The sequence below is a fragment of the Epinephelus moara genome, chromosome 8, assembly GCF_006386435.1.
Source record: "Epinephelus moara isolate mb chromosome 8, YSFRI_EMoa_1.0, whole genome shotgun sequence".
Classification (NCBI taxonomy): domain Eukaryota; kingdom Metazoa; phylum Chordata; class Actinopteri; order Perciformes; family Serranidae; genus Epinephelus; species Epinephelus moara.
The window spans coordinates 34,522,142-34,543,631 of NC_065513.1; the positions used below are offsets into that span (position 1 = coordinate 34,522,142).

Here is a 21,490-nt window from a genome sequence, read left to right on the forward strand (position 1 = left end):
GCTTTTCATCTGTCCCAAGGATGTTCCAGTTCCTGGAAGAAGAAGGCTATGATACAGTGCTTGTTAAGGCTGCTTAGTAACCTCAGACGCAACCAGTCGCCGCGCTCTTGAAAGCTGGCACAAAAGTAGCACCTAGCGCCTGACCCCGTGTACCAGGCAGTTAAAGACGCGGCATGTGTGCCGTCCCTAAAGTTGTGTGCCGCTCCCCTAAGCGAAAATTAAAAATATAATTCGCTCCCTAATGCTTAAAAAAATATTTGACACGCCTCCCCTTTTTTTGTACCACCCCCTCCCTCCTCATAAATAATGAACAGTCCCTAATAATACATTTCTTTGTTGATGATATTTTGTATTATTAGACCGATACAGTACAGTATTTCCCTCGTGGAAATATTCAAGTAAAGTACATGTACGTCAAATTTACTTTAGTAATGATCAGATTGAAGATGAGAGGGCACACATTAGAGGATGTGACTCATATCTCCTCCATGTCTTTATTTCAGTCCCATTCTGTTCATTAATGGGCAGGTTTACTTTATGCTGAGAGCTGCAGGGAAGGCTCAGTGTGTGTGTGGTGTATGAGGGGGTGGAGGAGGTGGTGGTGGAGGTGATGATGCTGGCGGTGGGGGACGGGGCTTGTCTTTTCGCTGGCTGTATGTGTTGACACGCACTTCTGCTCCATCTCCATGATTAAAGCGGCAGCCTGGAGGGGAGTCGCAGCAGCGTGTGAAGCAGCAGTAGCAGCAGAAGAAGAAGCAGTCAGGGGGAATGAGAGCGGACCGAGCCGAGGCATCTTCACCATGCAGCCGACTACCACCACCAGCCGTCCATTTTATACCATTATATGAGCCCATGAGCGCCAGTTTGTCTGTGTCTTGCAGACAGGCAGAGTGCAGACCCGGCGATGACAACATAGGCCAACGCCTCGCTGCAGCTACATACAGGGAATGAAAACGCTCCCAAGATGGTCCGCATCGCCAAGGCCCTGGGTTTGGTTATTCTGTGCGTCGCTGTGCTCATCCTGTCCCTCATTAGCTATGTGTCCCTGAGAAAAGACAGCCTCTTTACCTCCTCCAAATATTACATGGGGGGTCCGAGGATTATGTTTCACGCTGGATTTCGGTGAGTGATGTTTGGTTTTATGTGTGATCATGCAGATAATTGATGTTGTAAATATAAACACAGAGGGGCCAGGCCTTGTGTGCACGATTCAACCTGGATGTGATGCAAAGCTCAGCACATCACTTTCCCTTTTAATTTGGGCCACATGCTTCCTGTCAGTCAAACAGTGAGCTGTCCGAGGTGCTGATGTTGCTGCCAGGTGCGATGCATGGAGTTTGCTTCATTCATCAGCAGCATCACATCCCATTTTTGTGGCTCTGAAGTACATTTACTGAAGTAATGTGTTTAAGTACAATTTAAAGGTACTTGCTCAGTTTAAATACTGTACTTTTTACCTCACTACATTTATCTAACAATAATTAGTTAACCTAAAATTTAGTCTTAAGATCAATACTTTACATAGGCCTATAAAACATATGATCTGCTGACAGTGGAGGAAAGTAACTAAGTACATGTACTCAAGTACCGCACCTAAGTCTGCTTTACTTGAGTGTTTCTGTTTCTTTATCCTTCTACTCCACTACATTTCAGAGGGAATTATTGCTACACAACATGTATTTAACTTTTATAGTTAGAAGTTAGTAGGCTAGTGTATTTTTTAATTCAATAAGTGACAAGTGACAGACTAAAATTGAACATTAAGGAAATTATATAGTAGACAGATCACCTAATAATTGGTTATAGTGATGTATGGTAGATACATTTTTCTTATTATTTACATGGTGTAGAGGCAGCATTAGAATAAAAAAAGTATTAAAAATGTTTAACAGGGGGATGAAGTAGTCAAGTGCAGTGATTCTCAACTGTTGGGTCACGGTCCAAAAGTGGGTCGTGGGCCCATTCTGGGTGAACCGCAAATGACTCACAAATGTGTCAAATTTGTGGGGAAAAAAGGACAGTAAATTTGCAGCACAGAGCTTTTATTTTGAAGTGCCGTTTTCTGCTGCAGAGTGAGTTACTAACCAACAGCTACTTGACAGAGACAGCAAACTAGCTCAATGACATGGCCAAACGCAAGTATGACGCAGAATGTATCAAACTGTAGGATCTCGAGCCAATGACTAAGGAGAAATCTGGACCCCATGGCTGGACCAGTTGGGAACCACTGGTCTAGTGAGTAGCATAGTGGCATCTAGCAGAGAGGTTGTATATTGTAACCAACTGAAACCAAGCATGTAGGAGAACTGGCCAATGTGAAAATGAAAAAAAAAAAGTGAAATCGAGAAGGGCCCTATCTACAGCCAGTGTTTGGTTTGTCCATTCATGGCTACTGTAGAAACAACATGGCACTCTTTGGAAAAGGACCCGCTCCATAAGCAAATTTTTGAACCATTGGATAGCGATGGATTGACGTGTCCTATGCTCCCTGTGACTGGCTTGTACTCGTTGCCTTCATTGGTTGGATTGGTTAGGTTAAACAACAGGAGTCTGGAAACTTTCGTCTGTCATTAAAATGTTCGGAACAGGTTCGATTTACTGCATTTTTCGCATCCATCAGAGCCTTTAGAGACATTTGACCAAGAATCAGTGACGAAAATGTGGCAGCAGGACACAGTCACAACAAGACAGCGGAAAAGGTGCACAGAATCATGTCATAACTCAGACAGCTCACTTTTAACAGGTCAGTTAGTAATATTCAGGTGGATGATATGAAGTGGAGGAGGATGTAGAGACAGGTAGGGAGGACAGCGCCCCTTCATGCAGCTGCGGCGCCAAATGAAAGACAGGGAGGAGAGTGACGACAGCCAGATAGGTAGCTTCGGCAGAGAGAGGCAAAGAAGGTCTTTAAATTTTGTCTCATATTGTGAATTTTCACAATGAATAGAACAATAAAATGCATCAGAATCAGTGTGCAAGGTTTCTGTGCGTAACGATTTTTTTAAGATGATGGGTTAAAAAAACACATCAGAAAAAAAACGGACTCAATGTGCAAAGACCTTAAGAAATTCAGGATAAGCCAATCAGAGGCAGAGTAAGGTAGAGTAGGGCGGGCCTTTCATAAACAGCTCATTCTAAGGTAACAAAAACATATCTTACTTTAATTGTTCACTAATGAAAACATAATTATGAATATCCTACACAATTTCTGCCAATATAATATATCCCCCCTCTGTCCGACACACCGGACCTTTAAAAGAACATGATGTACTACTATACTACTTATATTTTAGCCTAGTATACAAAGTTTCTAAATGTAACTCCATATTAACAAACAAATGCTCTTATTATTCTATATTCAGAGGACTTTTTTGACAATATTAAAGGAATTTACACCATAAACCATGTAGATTTGTTATTGTTGTTGACGACATTGTGGGATGCAAGACAAATTTCAGATTTACATCTAATAAGTGAAATCAAATCGACTAAAGTGAGATCCTAAATTAAAGGTGCAATTTGGTGCATAAAAAGCTCACCAGAATGCAGGAAATTAAGTGTTAGACACTGAAATGAAACCTACGGCCTTGCTTTAAGTACATTTGGCTAATAGTACACCTGTACTTTTACCCATCTTAAGTTTCATTCTGAATGCATGACTTTTGCTTGTAGCCTAATTGAATATTTTTACTGTGGTATTCCTACTTTAATGGAAGTAAAAGATAAGAATAATTCCTCCACCAGTGTCACTTTATATAATATGATGCATTCAAAGACACTGGCTCCACCTCATGCAGCTAAAACATGAAGCTGAAAAATAAATTTAAGTTCCACTATCTCACCAAAGGTTAACAAGTTGTAACTTTAGGCTTTATCAATCACCAATAAATCATTTATGAATTGGCTGGAGTTAATCTGTTCTATTAGTTATTAATACAGTTATAAATGATGGTAATTCATTGTCCATATATTTTATTAAGGAAGGGTTTTTAATCTGATCTGTCGTTGTAAATGTCAGTAAATTGTCGATAAATTGATTTTGGGGCAAATCCAGTGCCGCTCTCTTGCAGGAGGTAGCTATAAGAGATCCAAACAGCCAGAGGAATTATCTACAACCTGGCAACTCAAAAGCTGCCAACTCAAAAGATCAGATCAATGAATGAAAGATATATTAATATTAAAATGGATTCAGGTTCACTGTGAGCACTTAAATGTTTTCTGTGTTTTAGAATTAAATGGTTGTTGCATTTGAAGGGTTAAAAAGCATTTAATTGCACAATATTTCTAAACGTGGAGAATCAGAATCTGATGATTTCCCAAGTATCTAACCATGCCCAACATTAATGCCTGTCTGCAGCTTTAAGAAAACCTATTCTCAGAATCAGTGTTTAAATACCACAGAAAACCATCTGGACACTTTTAATCCCCTTGAAGACGAGAGCAAACAAACACAAATGAGAGTATTCACACTTGGCACACAGTGGTGTCTCATGATTGTATTTTTGTCATGGTTGTTGTTCACAGGTCTCAGTTTGCCATGAACTTCCTGGACCCCTCTTTCATCCCCTTAACGAACGCCCTGAATGAGGAGCTCCAAGGAAAACCGTCCAAATGGAAGTTCAACAAGACGGCTTTTTATCAGCAGAGGTGAGAGGTGTTTAATTATCAGCTACTTTCCACTTCTTCTACTCCAGTATCTGTTATTTGGTTTTCTCTGTCAAAGCTGAAGTTAAAGAGAATATTTTGAAGACATCAGAGTAAAAACAGTTCAAATTCGACCAGTGCAAACTTCGTGTCACAGCAGGCTGGTGGCCAGTGGCAGCCCCAGGTCTAACCAGTAGAAAGTTTGCTGATCTGGTGGGGAGTTGGGGGTGTCCGGTCCCCTGGAGCTGGGGTTTGCACTGACTGGACCGGGGTTGCTGCGGCAGCTGACTCGGGGTCTGTCTCTGGAGCTGCTGCCTGCTCTCCTCTCAGCATGGTGGCTTGTAGTAGCAGGGAGAAAGATGAAGGACACACTGTGATTCGAGGCTCTAGCTAATGTTATCTACATAAAGGTGAACTTGAAACTGCAGTCATGTGCCTTTGGCTACAGTTAGTAGAAGGCGAAATTATTAGCAACATTTTAACTCCATCTATGAAACACTTCGCAATTACTGACACATTTTATTATTTTTAAATTGTCAGTCTCTCCTTAAGATTCTGTTTTTGATAGGTCTATCGTCCATTTTTGGGTTGCTTTGCAGTGTAGGCAGTTGTTGTCATTGCTGGAATCACAACTTTCTCTGTAGGACTCTCTGCCATTGAGTCAGGCTTTTACCCAAGGGACGTGCACGCGCGTCTGCATTTGTCGAACAACCAATAGGAATACCCATTCTCTGAAATGACCTGTGATTGGCCAACGTCTCTTGTCATCGATTTTCTAAAGCCTGAAAACAGAGCCAAAAGGAGGTGCAAAAGTCTAGCCTTCTCTCAGATCAGATGACGCCAAAATTAAACTGACTACACCAGCTTTAATAATTTTAGTTTATTCATAATACTGAGTTTGTACCATTGGTTGGAGAAAAAGGGGACAAAGGTGCCACTTAAGGTCACTATTTTAAAAATCAGCAGGTAAATCCATAATGAAAATCATCATTGTTTCAGCTCTATAGAAAAATAGCCAAAAATTAGCTCCATCTCAACAAACTACAACAGTAAAATCCTGCTTTTACAGTAAAGCATGAGTAAAACAAAGTATTTCTACATTTTGGTATTGCCACTATTACTTAAGTAAAAGATCTGAGCGCTTCCTCCATCACTGCCAGGTATAGTATTAAAGTGTTTTTCTTTTTTCAGGAAAGATATCTTCAGCTACATCGACATTCCCACCAACTTCTCCCTCACAAAGAACAGCGTACGTGTTGGCCAGCTGATGCACTTTGACTACTCCAGCCACAAGTACGTCTTCTCCATCAGCAACAACTTAAAATCCCTGCTCCCCGACACCTCGCCAATCCACAACAAGCATTATTCCATGTGCGCCGTGGTGGGCAACAGCGGCATCCTGACAGGAAGCCACTGCGGCCCAGAGATTGACCAGGCCGACTTTGTCTTCCGTTGCAACTTCGCCCCCACGGAGGTCTACTCCAAGGATGTGGGCAAGAAGACCAACCTGACCACCTTTAACCCCAGCATCCTGGAGAGGTACTACAATAACCTGCTGACCATTCAGGACAGGAATAATTTCTTCCTCAACCTGAAGAAGCTGGAGGGAGCCATCCTGTGGATCCCTGCCTTTTTCCTTCATACCTCAGCCACAGTAACCAGGACCCTGGTGGACTTCTTTGTGGAGCACAAGGGACAACTGAAAGTTGAACTGGCCTGGCCGGGAAACATCATGCACGATGTCAACAAGTAAGAGTGTGAATCTGGATGTTAGTTCAGATTTTGTCAACTGAAGTTATTTAAGAACTCTGCAATCCTGATGGGAGTTAATATTCAACTTTTAACTTAAGTTGAATTACTTACATTTTTAGGCCATAATGATTAAAATGTAAAGTGGGCTAAGTAACGATATTGTTGCCCATATGATACCTTATTTTGGGGAATATTAGCATGCATGGTACAACTTCACCCCCAAATCAAAATTGCAATACATAACAACACATAATAACAAATAAATAAATACAGTCACCACACAGAAGGAAGTGTGGTGCAAAGTGAACTAGCAGTAGATGCACGCTTCCCTCTGCACGGTGATACGGTCGGCGAGTGTAGTTTGGTAGTAAGAAAATAGTTCCTACATGAAACTGCTCACAACAAGGTCTGTGGATTATCTTGAGTAACAGGGTCATGATTCCTGTAAAGAGACACTGCTTCTGAGTTTTTCAGATGTATCTTTTGGTGCTTTGAGCACTGCGAGCCGAGTGTCATGTAGTGTAACTGATTTTTTGGTGACGTAAAAGACAGCAGAAATGAGCTATAAACACAACACTTTTAATTTGCTAAAGCAAATTTGTTAGCGAGCAGTTGCCTATTTACGTTCAGGAGGTTTCACCAGGAGCTGAATTATCCACAGAGGTCTCTTCCTCTTCGAAACAAACAGACCTGGTGATTTAAAGCTGTAAAAACTCTGATTAAAGCAGTTTAATCAGTGTTTTTTTCAAGGCTTTTGCCGTAGTGTGGCAACAAACCTTAATGGCCGATGCAAAAATGCAAAACTCAAGAACGTGAATGGAGCCAGGGTTTGGTTTGTCAGTTCTGGGCTACTGTAAAAACATGGCGGTGCAACATGGCGATCTCTGTGGACGAGCACCTGCTCCCTATGTAGATATAAATATCTAATTCCAAGTTAACAGAAACACAGTGATTCTTATTTTCAGATGATTATACACTAAAGAAAATTTTATATTATATTCAATTTCTGTCAATATTTCCCCCTGAATCATACACACTGGACCTTTAATTACAATCCACCACAACATACAGCCATAAGAGCAGTGGGATTATGGTGGGCGAGGATGATGAAGGATTATACCTGGTATTCTGCTTTCAGAAGTATTTTAATTTAATATCTGATTATAGATGACTGACTTGTTTTCTCCCTCACAGGTACTGGAAGACTAAAAACCTCTCCCCCAAGCGTCTCAGCACTGGGATCCTCATGTACACACTGGCCTCCGCCATGTGTGACGAGATCCACCTCTACGGCTTCTGGCCCTTCGGCTGGGACCCCAACACGGGCAAGGATCTGCCTTACCACTACTACGACAAGAAAGGGACCAAATTCACCACCAAGTGGCAAGAGACCCACCAGCTGCCCAGCGAGTTCAAGCTGCTCTACAAGCTGCACAGGGAAGGCGTGATCAGACTCAGCCTGACGCACTGCTCTTAGACACACGGTGGATGGTTTTTAAAGAGGTGACTCCAGAGACACAGACACGTCTGCTCAGCTCAAACTTCTGTTGTGACCCACACTGCATGATAAGTGTTAAGTCAATTTATGACGCCCTCATTCGACAGACACACACTCACATTGCGCTGTAATTTCACATGAAGATGTCACAGACTTTTCACAGCGTTACTCATTTATTCGGTATATTGTCGTCTACAGCACTTCACAGTTAGGACTTTTTACGCTGCTCAGTTGCTTCCATTACTCTCCTTTGCATGGCTGCTGGCCGTGGCTAAACAGCTCAAACAGTTAACTGGAGTTTGCAGGGGGATTCAACACAAACAGTCAAATCTTCCAGTTCTGTATAACACAGTGTTGATTGATTATCGCCTTTTACAACAGTATACTGATTCTGTACACTGAAATCACTGCCTAATCTCAGGGAAGGAGTTAGATCAGTGTTTTTTGTAATCAGATTCAACGCCTCAAGAGAGGTGCAGTTCCTGTTTTCAGGCCTTTTTTCCCCCACGAGGTGTCAGACAATCTGCACTGCTCTGAAAGATGGTACTTGTTTACAAGACTGTACTTGTGTGTCTTTTATCCTCTGTAGACAGTGTGACTGTCCACTTCAAATTTTGTTGAGATTCTTCAAATTTTTGGAATAATAATCGACATTCCGACAATAAGCCATAAATTCATGGACAGACGATGGTGTGTTGTCACTGAAACGCTGAATTGTAGAGAGTGGTATCGGCCTACATTAGGTTCTGAGACTACAAGACATTAAAAAAAAATCTTCTAACAAGACTACGAGTCTATAGCCACGCTAGCGGCTACATTCAAGTCACAGAACTTCCAAAAAATAATTATCCAAAATGCCGTTTAACCACGCTTATCAGGTATTTCATATTTATTATTAAGTCCGTTGCACAACAACAAAAAATTACCTTGTTTCAAAAGTTGCTATCCTGAAAATGACATATCTGCTTGCTTATTTTGTTTGCTTAAAATTTTTAAATAATCAAAAGTCTTGATAAAAGACAATCCTGCACACTGCTCTTGCTCAGCATCACAATTTATTGGTTATACTAATGTTTTGGTGGCAGCACGGTGGTACAGTGGTTAGCATTGTCACCTCGCAGCAAGAGGGTTCCTGGATGGAGGGTTGAAACCAGGAACCTCTGTGCGGGGTTTGCATGTTCTCCTCATGTCAGCATGGGTTCTCTGGGTACTCCGGCTTCCTCCGGCTTCCTAGAGCAGGCACCCCATGTACAAGGCTGTTGCCGCAGCGGCCCGGGTTCAAGTCTGGCCTGTGGCCCTTTGCTGCATGTCACCCTCCCTCTCTCTCTCTCCCCCTTTCACGCTTGGCTGTTCTGTCCATTAAAGGCAGAATGCCCCAAAAAATATCTTTAAAAAATAAATAAATAAATAAATAAATAAATTGACCGTAGCTGTGAATGTGAATGTGAATGGTTGTCTGTCTCTATGTGTCAGCCCTGTGATAGTCTGGTGACCTGTCCAGGGTGTACCCTGCCTCTCACCCAATGTCAGCTGGGATAGGCTCCAGCCTCCCTGTGGTCAGGAGTATTTTAAAATAGTTAAATATAATAAAATAAAATAAAATACTCAGTCGTGACAAAGATAAGAGGGACTGAAACATTAGTATAACCAATGAATTGTGATGTAGTGTGCTGGATCTTCTTTTCTCAAGACGCATCCGCATCTGAGATGGTTGGATGTGCGAATATCTCCTTTAAAAAGACATATATAAGTCATGATAAAATTGTTTAAGTTTGACTAACTCTGTGCAAATTAAGCATGGACATTTCTTGGGAGGATTTTTGATTTACCTCAAAAGAGCGTTAAGTCCCATTAAACGACCTCCTGGTTATTTATTTTGTCAGAAAAACAGATGCATAGTTCATTAGAGTCACAAACTGGAGCTAAAGGTTCACTAGCTATTTGTTAATCAATTTTTAAGTTTGTGTATAAAGTCCTTCCTTCATTCTCACCACTAGTTTGTTTAAAATTTAGGTCACAGGCTCACTTGATGACAGAATGACAGGAAGTCAATGCTCCTGGCCGAGAAATGAACCCTGAAAAAACACAAATTGTTTTTTTACACACATTTTTTTGTACAAATTAAACAAATGAGATATAACCTGTTAATTGAAGAGCTTTCTAGGTTCTGGTAGTCATATTTTGTTGTATTTGGAACGAGCCAATCGAGCCTTTTCCGTAGTTTTTAGTCTTTATGTTAAGCTAAGCTAATTGGCTGCTCGCTCCAGCTTCTTATTTAACATACAGACATGACAGTAGCGTTGATCCTCTCACCTAACTCTTGCAAGAAAGGGATGAAGCATATTGGCCAAACTGAAGTATTGCTTTAAAACCGAATATATTTCAATATATTATTTTCTTACACAGTTCAGATGAGTCAAATTCAATATGATCTATTTTATCTTAAATCTACACGTGTCATATATTAGCAAGCTAACGTTAGCTTTGTCAGTTGGTTCAGTTAGCTACGCAGCAGTTACACCTGCAGTTTTATAGGTGTAAATATTCACAGTAACTACTAATAGTTTTAAGACCCAGTTAGTGTGCTGAAACCTGTTTTAATTCAGTAAATACAAGCTAAGTTTCAATTAGTAGCTGCAACCATCTCCTGTAAACACAACTGATGGATCAATGAGAATCAAGAAGACAGTTTTACCAATATAAGCAGAGGGTATCAGACTGTCTTGTGACCTAAATCATGGCGCTAGCGTGGCGAAAACATCAGGAAATACAACAGTTTGGACGGTTTCTTCAACACCAAGATGATCTTGAAGTTTACCACTATTTCAATTATATAAATATATATTAAAAACCTAAAGAAGAAATACACTATTTATTATAGAGCTTTTGTTGACTGGGGGGAAGTTATTTATTCGTCACGTCACCATATCAAAACCAATATTTGTGACATAAAACAGAGAAATGAATGAATGTTATGTGCATCTCGTATACAGAGCATGATCCATTTAAATGACATTGCATGTGAGGCACTAACAAATCTTTTAGGCTAGTTTTATACAACCTTTTTGAAGATTGTTTTGAGGGTAAAAATTTAGTTTTTTGCTATTGTTTGTACTCCTGATGGTGTTTTCCTTACGAATATCACCAGTGTCTTTGTATGAGAGGCATTTGAAGGCTTAAAAAAAACAAAAGAACCCTAATATAATATATTCCACATGGGACCAAACCACTACAGAACAACTCAAAAATGAACAAGCTTTATTTTTTGTAACTGTAGATAATCTGGGGTTCTCAAAAACAGTCCGCCCTGTCATGCCAGTCTGACTGGGTTGAACGCTGGCCACATGACTTGTCTCATGACTCTACAACATGTGCTCCTTGATGCAAACTCTGGCTCAGGCTGAGGTTTAATACACAGAGCAACGCAGTCATTCACACTTACCATATAGTAGTGTGCGCTTTTGTGCTCATTCAGATTTGGTGTGGTAGCCGCTTGTTTGCCATCCAGTCCCACACAAAACGTCCTTCTGTCTCGTCTCCTTTGGGCAAGATGAACATTTTTTTGTGTCTCGTCTCAAAATCACAGCGCAGTCACCACCATGAAAACACATATCTGATGGGAAAGTCTGAATTATAGGCCATTTAATTGATGTCATAGATGTGAACATTTAAGGATAATTTCTGTAGTCCTTTCCATTAGGAATGTTTTGTTGGTACACCAAAGACCATGTGTTCAAAGTAGAAACGTTAGCTTGATAAAGATTTATTTGGTATTTCTGGAAGCTGTAAAATGAGTAACAACTTTTATTGTATAAGAAATGGAGTATTCCTTTTTTTGATGTTGAATTTAATGGTAAATATCACTTTTCGTGGCACAAAAATCATTTTAAACTTATTTGCTTTTTTGGTTTCAGCCATTGTGGTGGAATTTATTTGTGACTCCATGAATGTCCTCCTATAGATCAGTTTGTTTGAAGAATCCACTGACATGAATGCAGGACATTTAAAGGTTTTCTCTTAAAGGGTAACTTTGGTATCTTTCAACCTGGACCCTATTTTCCCGTGTTTTTGTGTCTGAGTGATCTAATTTGAAGCAGCAGTTTTTAAAAATTGGTCAGTATTGAGCGAGAGGGCTGTGGACAACAACTGCAAAACAGGCTGCAATGTAAACAGTTGGGGCAATTGTGCGGCATCAGTTTACGTCCACTAATAGTGTTTGTTTTTGCCACTGACAGGCTCAGATTGTTATTTTAGGTGTCTGACAACATTATGGAAAGGATCCTACAGACAGACCTTTTTGTTATATAGTAAGACCCTTTTTTTGTTTAATCAGAAACAGCCCCAGAATTGCAATTGCCACACCCACTAGACAAGGGGTAGGCAACCTGCCGCATGTGGCTCTGTAGCTCCAGTGGCTCCCTGTGGCTTTAACCAAAAATTAGGCTACATGTAAATGAATCAAAGTTGTTTTTGAACATTTTAATTATCATTTATCATTGTTCTAGGCCTAAAGTGATTCTTTTCACTATCTAATTGTAAAAATGTGTAACCTTTAGGCCTACAACAAATTTTAAAAATGTTCGTAAACTAAAATGTAAATCATAGCTATGTCTACAGCCTGGCATCCCTTCTCTAAATTTTGCCGAACATCAAGAGCGATGGCTTGTCTTGAGTTTCCTTAGCGAAGCTAGCTGTGGATTCCAAGTCCAGAAAGGAAAAGTCCTGGAGGAAAATATTGAATTTAATAGTGCATAGACAGATTTGTTTACTTTCGCGGCAGGGTATTAAATATTTATAAACACCTAACAGCAGAGAATTGATGATGATTAGACCTATTAGTAATGCTGATAAGCTAATTTAGACTTAATAAGGCTGTGTTACCTTTCTTATTAGGTTAAAATATATTTTGCGGCTCCGGATAGATTTAATACATTTTTTTGGACCAAAAATGGCTCTTATTTTTATCATCGTAAATCACACTTTATCCAAAATGAAATTCACAAAGGCTGTCTTACTTAGTCAGTCCACTGTTTCAACAATTACCAACTCTGGTTTGGTTGAAATAAACTCTCAATTAACAAAATTAGATGTGAAAATATTCTGCCTCTATACACGCTAAAATTAGTGTTATTTGATTTAAGTTTGGTGAGTGTTGCGATGACAAATTCGGGGCTGTTTCTAGTTAAACAAAAAGGATTTTACTCTTTAACAAGAAGGTCGACCTCTGTTGGGATCCTTTCCATAACGTTGTCAGACACTTAGAATAATAATCTGAGCCTGTCAGTGGCAAAAACAAGCACTTTTAGTGAACATTCACGGTGTGTAATTGCCCCGACTGATTACATCGAAGCCTGTTTTGCAGCTGCCGACTTTTGCCTTCTTGCTTAATACTGAACCATCTTCTAAAACTGTTGTTCCCATTAGTCACTTAGACACAAAACATGAGGAAATAGAGTCCAGGTTAAAAGATACCAAAGTTACCCTTTAATTTGATCAAAGTCAATGTGTAGAATGTGAGTTAACAATAATGATGCTAACAGAGTTCGTGAGGATTGTGTTTCAAGTCAGAACAACAGTATAGCTTTCTGTGCATTACATTCAAACGACAATGACATATACATAACTTAAACATAAAATGTCTTTATTCCAAACGCAGCACTGTACAGGATTCGTTCCAACAACCCTTTAACATTCTTGTACTTGTGTTCGATCTGCATGGCAACTCTGTTCCATAACGCATAGAAAAGCTTGGCTGCTTATGTACATGTCGTATGAAAGTCATAAATCATGTTAAGTGACTTTGCTATCTTGGTTGTTCTAACAAAAACGATCATTCATATAAGAAATGTAACCATGTCTTAAATGTTTTTTGATTATACTCCATGATAAATATACGTTATGTGCCTGCATATTCCTTCCATCAATGCCTCAATGTGTCAAATAAAAACAGTATTTTTCTCTGATATGACCCATTGAAGATGATAATTAGCCTTTTTTTGTTGCTAAATCACAACCACTTGGTGTCTTTAAAACATCCCAGTTTTTACATCAGTACCTATATTCACTTACTATATACATTTTTAACGTCTTGTGCTCTATCTCCTCCTTCTTGCTTCTCACAATGCACAGGCTGTGAATATATAACATTACAGGCAGCATATGTTAAGAGCGGAATTCACGCTGCAAAAACAATATCAGGCCACATTCCCGCTCAAGTATGGATCATATTTTTAGTTGATTTTACGACCTTCTGCCTCATCCAGCATGCATTCCAGAAAACCAACCCAATCACCAGAAAAAAATGACGGCATTGTAAGATTATGCAAACCACAGATACATTTGTATATCATTATATAGTGGATATGTTAGAACATCATGGTTGTTTGCATTTTTACAAAGCTGTGGTTACAATGTGGGTATGTTTAGGCACAAAAACTACTTGTTTATGGGCAGGAAAGATCTTGTAATCATGGCTGGAGAAGCTGTCGATCCCTCTGTAGAAAACAGCTGCTTTTTGTGGCACTATCCCGGCAGGACACAGCGAAAAAATGCTAAAATCCACCCATGTCTGGTAGCTTAAAAGCCACCAGAAACACAGCGATGACTTGCTATTTGTTGGTCTCAAACGGTAGTCTGCAGCTTGGCAGGCATCTTGCCTAGGTGGCATGCAATCCATCATCCCCTCCACCTCCCGAATGCAAAGTCAGCTCATACACTACGTCACTTTAGAAACATTGATATATATGAAACATACAAATGTAATGTATTCATGGTTTGCACAAACGCACAGTGCCAACATTTCCTTCTGGTGCGGCATCTTAGAAACTCAGTGTTACTTGGGGCCAATGTGAGAAGAGTGGCAGCTGGCAGTAGCATCAGCAAGCACACCACCTCCTGGCGGGAGCCTCCTCCACCTCATGGCTGGTGACGGGGCTGCCATTGATTTCAGAGCTGTGGCCTAAATGAGTGCTCTGCTCCATCCTCTTCATCACCAGTTCCAGCAGGGTGGTCACGGCGTTGTCCACCTCAGCACCTGTCACTGCACTTGTCTCAAAGTAGGGGATGCTGGTGAGAACGGAGAGAGGAGTTTGCTGACATGAGATTGTGTTTTTATGTTGCTGTTATATCAATGGCTCACAACCTTCATTTGAACTCTTAAGAGTAGAATATACTTGTAACTCTTGTCACAGTTTGCATCTGCAAGTCCTGAGTAGTTTAAATGAAAAGTTTTCATTTTATTTTACAGACCTGAAGAGGCAGAACTATTCAGTATCTAACTGGTAAAACGAAAATGTCAAAGCTTGAGAAGCTGAAATTTATTTCCTGTTTTGACTTTCTCTCTTAATCTCATGACCCCCAACGTTTATCTCATGACCCCTTGGTGCGGCCCTGATCCACAGTTTGGAAACCACTGTGCTGAATCGAATTATAAACCCTCAGGAGGAAGATCAGAGCAGGATGGTTAAAAACAAACAGCTTACTGGCACCATCCTGTGGTGTAACTGGCAAATAAAGCAAAGTAGCATCTCAGAAAACCTGCTGTATTTTAGTGCTTTTTCATTAAAATGTTGTATAAAATTTTATTAAATTAGAGTATGACACTCAAATGACATTGCTTGAGCTACAAACACACATGAAGATGTTTAAGCTAAATTATTTAATTTTTCATTTATTATTAATAATTATTATTCATGTTTTTGATTAAATAATATACTAAATATTTGGTCCAAAAATGTCAGAAACAAATTTGACTGCTTTAACATAAGACTCCATCTAAATGTATTAATTTCTGACACAGGTAAAGGTTTTTATTGTTATATAACAGAATTTGTAAACAATAATGATGTAAACTAGAAAACTTGACAATTTCAAATTCTGATTCAGTTGAGAAACAAGTTAGTCAGTTTTCATCAGTAACTCAAACTGCTCAATAATGTGTGTAAATACAGCTTTTTGAAATGAAAATTAAAAAAATCTCCTCATGTACTGCTGAAATGCTTATTTATGACATTTCAGTCTGTTCCACCAACAAGATAATTAGTGTGTAAGATGTAAAATGAATGAGCCTTAAACCCTACTTTGTAAAGATGTAACATTATATTATATATTTTATCCACAGAGCGTAGAGTAAGTAAAATCTACCTCTGCTTTGAATTTGACTCATGTTTTCCAACACATCTGATAAAGAAGAGGAAGTGTTATCTTCCCGCGTCAGGAGCAGCTTTACTGGTAATCGTCTTCACTTCACACAGTCCCACACACTGCCTTCAACATGCTGCACTGTAACTAACAATGGTACTTTATGTTGAAGCCTCACCCGTATCTATCTGCCAGATCTCTGGCCTGTCTGGCGTGAACATCCCTCACATCCCAGAGGTCCGCCTTGGTGCCCACCAGCACGATGTCTGGACTATCGCAGTACGCGTTGGCCTGTAGCTGACCTGAGCCAGCACAGAGAAAGTCATTTAAACCCATGTAATGGAAATAGACATGCATGAGCAATTTTTTTTAAATTCTGTTAGTCAAGATTCTAACTCTCACTACTTTTGGCAACAAGACAGAGAACACTGATCCAAAAGCGGATTGATCTGAAGCAGAGCAGTTCTGCTGAGATGACACATACTCATCCAGTTCCTGACGTTGAGGAAACTTTGCTGATTGGTCAAATCGAACATCAGCAGGAAGCCCATGGCGTCTCTGAAGAAAGCTGTGGTGAGGCTGCGGAACCTGAAAACAGATTTATTTTACAGTTTAAAGCTGCTATGTGCACATTTGGTCCACCATTTGGTCTACACTGAAATATTGTATAACAGTAATTTTACTCTAAATATGGCAAATATTCCTGCTTCTATGCATTTTTTCTACTTTTTCGTTTTAAACTATATGTCTGCACTTATTTTAAGTGAAATTTTTGAAACACTACTATTTAAACTGTATTGGTGATTTTATATATTTAATTTCTGCCTTTTGGAGGTCCTTTGTTTTTTTATATAAGCGATTATAGGTTTCTACCACACCCTCACACATACTTGATATTTATTTATTTTATGTGATTTGTATTTATCTCAACAACTGTTGCAGACACTGGCACATCATTTTGCACAGACATTCACAGTCCATGCTGATTTTGGCGACCCCTAACCTTTCTTCTGCTGCCCCCACGGGGATTAAATTTGTGGCTTTAAGTGGCTTTTAATGCCTCAACAACTGCCATAAAATTTGGTACAGGCAAATTATACTTTGGTGATCGCTAACTTTTCCTCTTGCACCATCATCGGATTGAAATTTATAGTTGTCTAATTAATTTAGTTTATGACCAAATAACAGCAAAACTGATGACACTCTCATTGAGTCCAGCCTCACAGAGCTGCTAGCATGGCGTCAAACATTTAAATTCAATGCCTTTTAGGACCCTTTAAGATAATTTTTAACCAAATTTTGGACAGATTTTTGGACAAATCATTTTTTTCTTATTAAAACACTGCAGGTCAGTATAATGGTAAGTAGTATATATCTCGTCTCGTACAGAAGTAGGTTTTTTTGTGGGATTATGGTTATTAGAGTGAGTGAAGTTAATCAATAGTTTGCTATCAGGCAAGTGCAAGTATAAGGTAGTGAGACAGTATTAGGTTGAGTGGTAGGTTTAAAGATTTATGCAGAATAACCACTGCTCCACCTAGTTTGGTCTCAGCAAGGTGCTGGAAACATCAAAAAGTCCAGACTAGTAGAAAAAAGTGAAACCCTGCATAGATGTAAGTGTGCAGAAATCTTTTCCTTCCAGTCAGGTGTCAAGATTTATAACATCATAAATGTGGACTTTAACACAGATGAGCTTGACTCAATTTGACGAGAAGAAATTTAAAGGTAAATAAATTAAATTAGGTAAAATGCTTGAGGCCATTACAAAAATTCAAATTTAAAACTGTTTTATGACTTTTGAGGCTTAATATTTATAACGTCGAATTTAAGAGTTTTTAAGGACCTGCAATCACCCTGACCAGGGCTTTGCCTGGGGGCCTCTTTTGCAAAATGACAAGAGACCAGGGGCTTGTTACTTAACAAATATTAATAATATTTATCAGAATTTAAAAATAAATGAATCGCCTGTTTAAAACCTTTTGATTTTTGCTCTCCTCACTCATCTTTGCTAAGAGGCATATCCAGAAGCAGCAGTGCCACACAGGTCAGGTGTATGCAGGGTGTCTCAATGATTTAAGAGCATTCGGGGCTTAGCTTGAACCACTGCCAGGGGTCTGGGGATCCTTCCTTGGCATTTTTTTGGTAAACAAGTTGTTGATGCTTTTAATGCATCCTGACACCTTATGTACTTATGTAAATTGAGTTTCACTGCTATAGACTGTTTGTCTTGTGTTTGTGATTACAACATTTTATAAATTATTCTGATGGTATTTGTTTGTAGAAAAATGTGCCAGTCCTGCTCAATAAGTTACTTGCTTTCAGCCCATTCACTCAGTGTTGCCAGGTTTGAATTTGCTGGTGGTAGTGAGTGACAGCTTACACTGCAAAAGCTAGAAGTGTTCAACTCCTTCACATTTAAAAGAACATCTCTCGATATATAAAAATATACTGTGAACATCAAGGTTACATTTACCTCTCTTGTCCTGCTGTGTCCCAAAGCTGAAGGTGGACTTTGAAGTTCTTCTCACTCGAACCATCAGCACCTTTCCCTGTGTACATCTGAACCAAATCACAAACATGATCATCCATCCAACAACTGAAGTGAATACTTATATTTTAAGGGCAAAAATCTGCTCACCAAAAGGCACCAAGCATCACTCACCACTCTCTTTTCCCTGAAGTCGATGCCCACTGTGGTTGTGAACTTTCGGCTGAACTTGTTGTCGGTGTACCTGTAGAGGAAGGTGGTCTTTCCCACCCCCGAGTCCCCGAGTGCCAGCAGCTTGATCAGATAGTCATAGTCCCAGTCAGCCATTGTGCAGCTGAGTGCTCAACCTGCCACAGAGTTGAACTCACAGTACAATGCTATGCTGGTTTAAAGGATTACGAACCATAAGAGTTTAGAGAGCTTGCACTTATACACTTATGGGGTGAGCAAACAGGAAAAGCAAAGTAGTTCCACCCAGGCTGCAAGTTTTCAGTCTGAGGGTGCAGGACCATCACAGAGGCTTAGCAGGACGTCATAACTCCCCACTCATTAGGCTCTGATCAGAGAGGGACTAGCACATGACTGGAGCTGGCTTCCACATGAGCAGTCAAATGTCTCGCCAGTTTTCTCACACTTTGCAGAGTGAAAAACACAGGCCTGTTTGGCAGACAAAACTCCTTTTATTGACTTAAAGGGCCATGGACAGCTCAACACCGTATGATGCCACTCAAGTCACTGCAATGCTTCAGTTACACTTGCAGCAAGGCAGCGTGGAAAATCAGATTTGGTTACACAAGAGATGGTTTGGCACAAACAATCCCAGTGAAAACAAGTTGCTTTTCTTCAGTATATTGGACATTTTAGGGTGTGTGAGTGCATTCAGGACGGATTAAAGTTCATCCCAGATTCCAGCACCACAGCAGTGGGACACTACCATGAAATCTGGAGTCACTTCCCATGAGCATGATTAATGATATTGTACTCTTTGCATCAGCAGAGTGAGGAAAGGAAACCCTCTCACCAGCAGCAGTCTCTGTGCTCATCTGACAAAATATAAATTTTTTGGGTGACTTCCTCCAATACCCACTGACGCAATCTCACAGCTCCCATGAAATGACAAAAAAAAGTAACGTACTTTACCAGTCTATCTGCAGGAGGTGCCAACGCCCATTCAGATGTCGCTCAACTCGTCCTGACTCAATAAAACAGTCACTATCATGATGCGATAACACATCCTGAACCTTTCCCCCTTCTTACATGTGATCCAGGGAGGAGTTTCAGGCCAACAAGAACCAAGCAGGGCTGTGCTCACAGACCTTGTGTTTTCTGGTATTTCTCATGAGGGGGGGAAAATGGGCTCTTTGAAAATTGAATGCTGACGAATAATGTGTGCCTCTGTGGATTTTAGTGGAAATCGTCCAACCGAGGAACGAGGCCCCACTTCTGGAGGCTAAGCGGAGTAATCTCGCTTCTCTAAACAATGTGAAAACAATATGAAAACAATGAACCTGAAGCTAACGTCTTAATTTAGGACCCTTTAAGATTTGGGAATTAAATTTGAGCCATTGTTTACAAATGGCGACATAATAAGGTCACTTCAGGTAAAGGCAGATTTCACACGTTATGTTCAAGATACAGAAACATCAAGCAGTTTGTGAGGTTTATAAAAATAATGTATTCTTATTCCCAAAAAGGTAACTTAACAGCACATTAACACTGACATACAGGGGTGGACAAAAAAACAGAAACACTAATTCTTGACTTAAAAGATAGCAAACAAGAATTCAAAGTTCACCTGCATGCAACCACTGCTGAAATATGGTTGAAAGATGCAGAAAAAGTATAAGTAAGTCAATCCTCAGTTATTTATTTTTTGTTCTCAAACTTAAGTAATTTACCTTGAGTCTGTATTTAGTTATATTAGTACTTATTTTTGCCACTGACAGGCTCAGATTTCCGTTGTAAGCATCTGACGACATTATGAAAAGGATCCCTACAGAAAAATTAAACATTTCTGGTCTGTTTGTTAGTGTGTGGGACCAAATCTAACTCAAGGACAAGCCTTGCTCTGATATTTCACAGACTTTTCCACGTTGTTAACACCAGATAAATATTCAGTCATGACAGTGAAAATCTTTTAGATGACACTAAGCTACACGTTTTGTACTCCAACACAACAAACTCTTCCCAGCACTCCTCTCTCCAGCTCTCACTAACATTTCCACCATTCATTTTCCTGCAACGTCACGATTTCAGAATGAGACTCCTCCTTAAGCGAGACTTAGTTAGGCACAATAACAAACAGACCCATGACAGGTAAGGAAGGACGTAAAATTTCCCTGTAGGGATCCTTTAATAATCTGAGCCTGTCAGTGACAAAAACAAGCACTTTTTGAGGACATAAATTGAAGACGCACAGTTGCCAATAGGAATTACATTGAAGCCTGTTTCCCCATTACAGCTACAATGCTCTTGCTCAATACTGGACTAATTTAAAAAAAAAAAAAAAAAAAAAGGTTGTCTACATCGGCCACTTAGACACAAAAACGTTGGAAAATAGGGTCTGGGTTGAAAAACACTTAAGTTGTCCTTTAATGTTAGAGTGGATCTAATTGTAATTGACCTCCTGATTTTTTTCTGATGCAATTTTCTCATGTTTGGCATGTTTTTTTTTTTTGTTTTTTTTTTTACTTTCTTTGCCATTGTTACAGTGCCATATTTTGCTGTGTTTGGCCTTTTGATCTTTGGTTATATTTGTGTAGCCACCTTTGAAATTTACAGTACTGTCTAAAAAACGCCTCGCCAAATTGTTCCTCGCTAAAGGGCTACCGCAGAATACTGTGAAGTGTTTCTTTTATTTTGTCCACTCCCTGTATATATCACATGAGAACAACCACAAAATAAAAGAGGAGATTTTCCATGAGAGAAATAACATAACTAAATATGAGTTTTTCCTGCAAGACATTATT

The 21,490-nt window shown here is 39.7% G+C and overlaps 2 protein-coding genes across 4 annotated transcripts; one reads left to right on the top strand and one right to left on the bottom strand.

Annotated features, from left to right (window-relative positions):
• The first annotated feature begins 681 nt into the window (after positions 1–681).
• On the top strand, positions 682–13,370 carry LOC126394565 (sia-alpha-2,3-Gal-beta-1,4-GlcNAc-R:alpha 2,8-sialyltransferase-like). The gene is made up of 4 exons (XM_050051462.1): positions 682–1,122; positions 4,525–4,647; positions 5,836–6,393; positions 7,591–13,370. The coding sequence occupies exons 1-4, from the start codon at positions 965–967 to the stop codon at positions 7,871–7,873; spliced, it is 1,122 nt and encodes a 373-aa protein (XP_049907419.1). The 5' UTR covers positions 682–964; the 3' UTR covers positions 7,874–13,370.
• A 144-nt stretch (positions 13,371–13,514) lies between these two features.
• LOC126394568 (ras-related protein Rab-27B-like) lies at positions 13,515–19,788 on the bottom strand. 3 transcript variants are annotated; one of them, XM_050051467.1, is made up of 6 exons: positions 19,657–19,788; positions 18,696–18,903; positions 18,507–18,592; positions 16,518–16,621; positions 16,212–16,335; positions 13,515–14,959 (listed from the first exon to the last, which is right to left on the bottom strand). In XM_050051467.1, the coding sequence occupies exons 2-6, from the start codon at positions 18,846–18,848 to the stop codon at positions 14,770–14,772; spliced, it is 657 nt and encodes a 218-aa protein (XP_049907424.1). In that variant the 5' UTR covers positions 18,849–18,903; positions 19,657–19,788; the 3' UTR covers positions 13,515–14,769. The 3 variants fall into 3 exon arrangements, with proteins under 3 accessions (XP_049907424.1, XP_049907425.1, XP_049907423.1); XM_050051468.1 differs by having other exon boundaries at positions 18,696–18,868; positions 19,662–19,781; XM_050051466.1 differs by having other exon boundaries at positions 18,696–18,868; positions 19,657–19,781.
• Between the last annotated feature and the right edge of the window lie 1,702 nt (positions 19,789–21,490).